Raw genomic sequence first — 7,869 nt, 5'->3', positions numbered from 1 at the left:
GATTTAGGCTTGAACAAATGCGAAATAAACCTAGCGGTTAATTTGTCAAGCATAAAACCTAGAACAACTAGGCTCACCTATGTGCACCAACAACTTATGCTAAGCAAGATAAGCAACTATGTGATAGCAAGATATATGACAAAGAACAATATGGCTATCACAAAGTAAAGTGCATAAGTAAAGGGCTCGGGTAAGAGATAACCGAGGCATGCAGAGACGATGATGTATCCCGAAGTTCACACCCTTGCGGATGCTAATCTCCGTTTGGAGCGGTGTGGAGGCACAATGCTCCCCAAGAAGCCACTAGAGCCACCGTAATCTCCTCACGCCCTCACACAATGCAAGATGCCGTGATTCCACTAAGGGACCCTTGAGGGCGGTCATCGAACCCGTACAAATGGCAACCCTTGGGGGCGGTCACCGAACCCGTACACTTTGGCAACCCTTGGGGGCGGTCACCAGTACCCGTCAAATTGCTCGGGGTGGTCTCCACAACCTAATTGGAGACCCCGACGCTTGCCCGGAGCTTTACACTACAATGATTGAGCTCCGAACAACACCAACCTTATGCCACTTCCACGAAAACAAGTACGCTCCAAGGAAAACCAGAACTGCCATAACTTCTGCAAATGACACCGAATTGAGCAAACTCAAGCTTGTTGGATACAAGACAACGAGTAGCATCAAAACAACAATAGGGGAAGTATGCCTAACAAAAAGAGGAGAGAAACCTCCAACAGAGAAGAACCGACAGAACCTCCAACATCGGAAACATCATAGAAGATGCATGTGAACTCCGTTTTCGATGAACTCGAGCTTGTCATCAAGATGACCAAAAGCTCCAAAACTCACAAAGAGAACCAAACAAGAACCAAGAAAGATGATGTATGGATGCAATGGTTTGATCTCTCTACGAATGATACGATCAAGTTACTCATCGAGAGCCCCCCTTGATAGTACGACAATCGAACCTAAAACCCGGTCTCCCAACTACCATCATGAGACCGGTAAAAAGGAAAACCTATCAAGGGCAAACCTTTGCCTTGCACATGGTCCACTTGAGCTAGATGATGACGATCTTGACTCCCTCAAGTTGGACCACCTTTCTTGATTGCGTTGGCTCGATGAAGACTAGTTGATTGCTCCCCCATACTCCACTATGGGTGAGCCACTCTTCCGCACATCTTCACAAGTCCATTGTCACCACAATGGACTGCAAGCTTCAAGCATTTGATCTCTTCGTGATGCTTCACTTGAACTTGCACACCACAACCTAACCCCACAAAGAACTCTCACGAAGATCATGGGTTAGTACACAAAGCGTAATTGACAATGCTTACCATACCATGGGATCGCTTGATCCCTCTCGGTACATCTTCTACGCTTTGTGTGTTGATCAACTTGATTCACTCTTCGACTTAGTCTTGATCAACCTCTCACATGACCAATCTTTAGGTAATTCCTTGAGTGGCACCTTGGTCATCACAAACTCTCCTTGAAACCAACAAATGGACTCCAAGAAAAGCCTATGGAAAAATCCTTCAAATATAACTCAAGGCAACCATTAGTCCATAGAGATTGTCATCAATTACCAAAACCAAACATGGGGGCACCGCATGTTCTTTCAACGGTGGGTAAACAAATTACTATCGAGCAATTGATAGAAAAGTGCATAGTTATGAGAATATCTAGGCATGATCATGTATATAGGCATCACGTCCGTGACAAGTAGACCAAAACGATTCTGCATCTACTACTATTACTCCACAGATCGACCGCTATCCAGCATGCATCTAGAGTATTAATTTCATAAGAACAGAGTAACTCATTAGGCAAGATGACATGATGTAGAGGGATAAACTCAAACAATATGATATAACCCCCATCTTTTTATCCTCGATGGCAACAATACAATACGTGCCTTGCTGCCCCTGCTGTCACTGGGAAAGGACACCGCAAGATTGAACCCAAAACTAAGCACTTCTCCCATTGCAAGAAAGATCAATCTAGTAGGCCAAACCAAACTGATAATTCAAAGAGACTTGCAAAGATAACCAATCATACATAAAAGAATTCAGAGGAGATTCAAATATTTCTCATAGATAAACTTGATCATAAACCACAATTCATCAGATCTTGACAAACACACCGCAAAAAGAGTTACATCGAATAGATCTCCAAGAAGATCGAGGAGAACATTGTATTGAGATTCAAAGAGAGAGAAGAAGCCATCTAGCTAATAACTATGGACCCGAATGTCTATGGTAAACTACTCACAACTCATTGGAGAGGCCTTGGCGATGATGTAGAAGCCCTCCATGATCGATTCCCCCTCCGGCGGAGCGCCGGAAAAGGCTCCAAGATGGGATCTCATGGATACAGAAGGTTGCGGTGGTGGAAATAGGTTTTCGTGGTGCTCCTCGGTGTTTTCAGGGTATGCAAGTATATATAGGCGAAAGAAGTCGATCAGGGGATCCATGAGGGGCCCACGAGGGTGGGGGGCGTGCCCACCCCCCTAGGGTGCGCCAGGCACCCTCGTGGCCGCCTCGGCCGCTTCTTGACGTCCACTCCAAGTCTCCTGGATTGAGTTTGTTCCAAAAAGATCGCTCCCGAAGGTTTCATTCCGTTTGGACTCCGTTTGATATTCCTTTTCTTCGAAACACTGAAATAGGCAAAAAAACAACAATTCGGGTTGGGCCTCCGGTTAGTAGGTTAGTCCCAAAAATGATATAAAAGTGTAAAGTAAAGCCCATAAACATTCAAAACGGGTAATATAATAGCGTGGAACAATAAAAAATTATAGATACGTTGGAGACGTATCACCCTTCTCGCTTCTACTTCACCTCCTCCCACTTCCTCTCCCGGTTCCTAATCACCTTCTTGGCCGGAGCAAGCCCATCTTGTGTTGGCATGGTTGGATCACTACCCTCATCTTCATTGAGCATGGCGGTATTAGAAATCGAATCCTAGGCATGATACATCATGTCCCATGCCAATGTCATCTTCAAGTCCCAACTTGGGTACGCCTTCCAGAGTCCTCTCTGAGGTGCTTCACACTGTCAATAAGAATGAGAGGATTGAAGAAGTAAATCCATAGGTTCGTCTTCACGGTCTACTCTAATTTGCCCAATCTAGGACTCTCGAATGCGACGTCTTTCTCTAAGACGGAATTGGCAATAGCGGTGAGCCACTTGTTTTGCCTACTTAAGTGCAACCAACAATGCATATAGATGAAGTGCTTCTTCTCCATCTTTGGGTATAGCCTGCACGCACGTATGGGCTAGCTAATGAAGACAATGGAGGGTCAACAAGTTGAACAAGTCACAAAACTTACGAGCTGTTGGATTGTGTGCCACTTGGCCACCGGATTTTCACTTGATTGTAGAGGCCGCAAAACTTTTTGACTCGCTCTTGAATGGTGTACCATCGATTGGTGAGCGACTTCCATTGCGTTGATGGACCACTTCCTTATGGTAGGGATCGTAGTGTTTTCTCTTGTGAAACCAAACATGGATACTATGCCTCACACAACAATTCATCCTCCTTGATGCATTCCGAGAACGCAGCCTTACGGGCGTCCACCGCCACCCGGTCCTCCGACTTTGGCGGGATAATGATCATCTCCGTTAGGTCATCCAATGATGGATCCATCGCGGTGGTGGACGGCGGAACATGCCGGAACAGTGAGGGAGACGACAATTGGGGTGGAGACAGTGAGAAAGAGTGTCTTTAGCATGAGCACCAAACCCTATTGTTGCAAGGTCGCTGATATGCTATGACATGTTCGATGATGCTTCCGAGGGCGGCCGTGCAGGGAGAGGAGCATGCTGCGTGCGGGTGAGGGGTTATAGGTGAGCATCACCACCTGTTGTTGCGAAGGATGCAGTCATGCTGCAACGCGGCTGGCGATGCTGCTGGTGATGTTGTGAAGCAGTGCCAGCGACCAGCGATACCGCCGGTGATGATAGTCCACGAGCTGTGGGCTGGCGAGATGCTGCATTTGTGTGATGCTGGGAGAAGCGAAGCAACATGCGGTCCATCTGATGTGTTGCCAATCGGACGGCCCATGAGCCTCCGGCGACGGGAATCATTGAAGCTTTGAGGGGAATGTCGGTGGTGACGCAAGGGACCATCAGAACTTCAGGCGACACTGCAATGTCGGCAACGACGGATGCTACGAGCAGGCTACAAGGTGCAAAGCGACGGTCGACGCTGCGACGGTGGTGGCGGTTGCCTGCTAGCATGGGCTGTGCTTGTGCAAGTACGATCAACGCTGTGACGGGACAGGATGACAAGTGGTGTTTTTTTTTTTTTTGAATTCGACAAGTGGTGTTGATTGTGCAAGCTACAAGAGAACGGAAGACGATCAGAGGGTCACACACTGCCTTATCGAATGGCTGTAGAGGCGGTTTATATTTTCGCCACTATAGTCGTTTGGCTCCTACTGGCCATACTTAATCGCCAATTGATCCATGCCGGATGACGCCTAGCGTGTCATTAAATTAAGAAGGAAAAGACATTTTTCACATATTTTGGGTTGGGCCGGGCCTGGCCAGGCTTTGACATTTTCAGATCAGACTTGTCCGGGCCAAGAATTATCATCAGGCCTAGCCCAAACAAGGCACTTTGGCAGCGACCGCTGCTACCTGCAAACTGCAACACTGGCTAGAGCTCAGAATTCATGGACGTTAGGCGAGCGGCGAGCGGTACCAAGCGCGTTATGGCACTGCAAACTCGCAAGGATTTTCATGGAGAGACAGGTGAGCCTCCTCTGACGCCCAGCCAGAGCCAGAGCCAGTGAGATGCGCATTGAAGACGACGACGGGCGCAGGAGGCAGGCATCTCACGTTGGCGCCCACAGCTACAGGCAACAAGAGTTGCTGAGGAGCATTGAATGCGGCCGCGTCACCACCATTAGCGGCGTCCGTCCCCATCTACCTCCAGGACGGGGCGCCCATGTCCTCTCGCCATTAATGGCGCCCCAACGCTATAAATGGCAAGATAAACATCCATTCACCCCACTCTCTCGCTCGCTCGCTCACGCGCACACACGCCCGCCCGCGCGCATTAAACTCCGAGATGCCCATCCCGTTCCGTGCACCTCTGCTTGCAGCTGCAGGAGCGAGCTAGCTAGGTTCTAGGTAGCTGCCGAGATTTGGCTGCGGCAATGGGGATCTGCTGCAGCAGGGAAGGAGGGGGGAGGGAGCTCGAGGAGACGGAGGGGTGGTTCCCCTGGAAGCACGACGACTTCTTGCAGGAGCAGCTCGCCGGCGCCGCCGGGGTGTCCATGCACACCAAGCAAGGGTGGAAAGGCGTCAACCAGGACGCCATGGCCGCCTGCCAGGTAAGGTCAAGCTTTCCTTTCCTTCCCTCCCCTTCCTTGTAGCCATGGGAGATATGTTCTTTTCTTCGCTGCAAGTTGAATCGGCAGCTTTTTGCAGTAGTACTAGGTCCATCTCTGCTACTAGCTTTGCTCAAACTGAAAAACTTTGGAACCTGCAATACACCTGAGATACTGTAATCACCACACATGTACCTCACCATCTTGATTGCTCACCATTGCCCTGATCTCCTATGTAGTACGTACTCTACTTAGTCTCATGACATATTTATTGCTCACCAGTGTACTAATATCAGCATGAATGCAGCATTAGAAACTGAAATCCGTGGCAGATAGTATCAGTATGGCCTAGCTGCTAGATTATGTGCAAAATTTACTTGAGACATAAGATAATCTTGATGTGTCAAGATGATCAGGACTTCGCCGGGCACAAGGGCCAGATCTTCTGCGGAGTCTTCGACGGGCACGGGCCCCTCGGCCGGGACGTCGCACGGCATGTCCGAGACTCCCTTCCCAAGAAGCTGTCCGCCTCTCTGGCACCGAGAGCTGAAGACGACGCCCCCTCCAGCAACAGCAACGCGGACATGGATTCGTTCGACAAGTCGGATTGCACCTCGTCCAGCGACACCAGCGAAGAGCACCAGCTGCTGTCCTCGTGGAAGAGCTTGATCGTGAAGGCGTTCGAGGACGTCGACGAGGAGCTGAGGCAGCATTCCGGGATCGACTGCCTTTGCAGTGGCACCACTGCTGTCACCGTCGTTAGGCAGGTAATAGATACTAGATGGTTTTAAATTTCAGTTTCAGAAATATTTCAGCACCTACCGAAATTACCGAATTTCAGTGGTTCCAGTTTGCATTTCGGCCAAAGCACCGAAATGTTCACTTGAAATTTAGAAGTATATTTGAAAGTTTCAATTGTTGCTATTTTTTGCATACAGGGTGATCACTTGATCGTTGCAAATTTAGGCGATTCGCGCGCTGTTCTCTGCGCGCGGGACAGCAAGGGCCGCCCGGTTTCGGTGCAAATCACCACCGACTTAAAGCCAGATCTTCCTGGTCAGCCTCTGAATTTCTCATGTCATACTTGCCTGTAGGTGGTACGTACACTTGTTAACTGCAACTTGCAATGTATCTTCTGGACTTGTCGTAGGTGAGGCTGAGAGGATCCTGAGTTGCAAGGGGAGAATCTTCGCCATGGACGATGAGCCCGACGTGCCTAGGCTGTGGTTGCCGGACCAGGACGCGCCGGGCCTCGCCATGGCAAGGGCTTTCGGAGACTTCTGCCTCAAGAACCATGGTCTCATCTGCACACCCGAAGTGTACTACAGGAAGCTGTCAGAAAAGGATGACTTCTTGGTGCTTGCCACTGATGGGGTAACAAGAGTGGATTTCCTCTAGTTTCATGTCCATTACATTCCAATCATGCTCCAACTTCCTTTAGTTAAGAACAGTTCCTGACACTATTGCAACTTAAATTAAGATAACATAAATCAAATCCTTTATGATCAGGCTGACATCAAGCAACTGTTAACTGAAGTAGACTCGTCTCTGTATCTTCTTATCTAACCACACAGTGTTGCAGATATGGGACGTGCTATCCAACAAGGAGGTGGTCAAGATCGTCTCGTCGGCCTCCGACCGCTCAAAGGCGGCAAAGCAGCTCGTGGACCGGGCGGTTCGCGCGTGGCGGCGCAAGTTCCCGACGTCGATGGTCGATGATTGCGCGGCTGTCTGCCTCTTCCTGAAGCCAGCAGCCATTTCATCTGAGGAAGACAGCACGACCAAGCCGCCTCACGCACCTGTGTTATCGTTCACCGGGAGTTTCCGCAAGGCTCTGGGCGGCGGTGAGGCGGAGGAGGGGACGGCTGTGTGGAGGGCGCTGGAAGGGGTGGCTCGGGTGAACTCGGTGATCCGGCTTCCCAGGATGCTGAGCCGGCGGTGGCGGTCCGCGTCCATGGATGAAAACAACGACCAAGAATTATCCAAGGTTGATTGACTGATCGATTCATGCTCATGCATTGCCAAACTTTAAAAAGGATAATATTTTAGAACTTGATTCATAGTAGTTTCATACGTCGTGTTCACGCATTCAGGCTCTTCAGATTGGACATTAATTCAGTTGGCATGTACGCTTGTTGGGTTTGGTGTGTGTTGTGGTACCAATTGGACAAGAGGCATGACCCAAGTTTGTAATGGATTCAACTTTTTATTATATCTCAAAAGATGATTTGGCAGCAGTTTTTTCTGTCCGAATGATTTGAAGATGGCTGACCAGGCCTGCCTCATGGTATGAACTACTCCCTCTGTTCCTAAATATAAGTCTTTATTTCAATATGTTTTTTTTAGAATCACCGGAGGAGTCCCTCCACCTAAATATATTACTCAAACTGGCCATAATGCCAGACGAGTGATCTAGTTTATAAGGAATATCAGATCGAAAACCTTAACAAATTTACCCTGTTAATAAGGAAAACCGGACTGAAAACCATACAAGAACAAATGTTACAAGAAGAGAAGAACAGGGATGC

The 7,869-nt window shown here is 48.8% G+C and overlaps 1 protein-coding gene across 1 annotated transcript; it reads left to right on the top strand.

Moving 5' to 3' along the window:
* Positions 1–5,031: 5,031 nt before the first annotated feature.
* Positions 5,032–7,603, top strand: LOC119308501 (probable protein phosphatase 2C 73). Its single transcript, XM_037584631.1, has 5 exons — positions 5,032–5,344; positions 5,758–6,108; positions 6,280–6,397; positions 6,492–6,715; positions 6,924–7,603. The coding sequence occupies exons 1-5, from the start codon at positions 5,168–5,170 to the stop codon at positions 7,335–7,337; spliced, it is 1,284 nt and encodes a 427-aa protein (XP_037440528.1). The 5' UTR covers positions 5,032–5,167; the 3' UTR covers positions 7,338–7,603.
* The last annotated feature ends 266 nt before the right edge of the window (positions 7,604–7,869 follow it).

This window comes from Triticum dicoccoides, chromosome 5B, assembly GCF_002162155.2.
Source record: "Triticum dicoccoides isolate Atlit2015 ecotype Zavitan chromosome 5B, WEW_v2.0, whole genome shotgun sequence".
In the NCBI taxonomy this organism is placed as follows: domain Eukaryota; kingdom Viridiplantae; phylum Streptophyta; class Magnoliopsida; order Poales; family Poaceae; genus Triticum; species Triticum dicoccoides.
The sequence above is the reverse complement of the archived record's forward strand: the minus strand, read 5'-3'. Positions and strand labels throughout refer to the sequence as shown.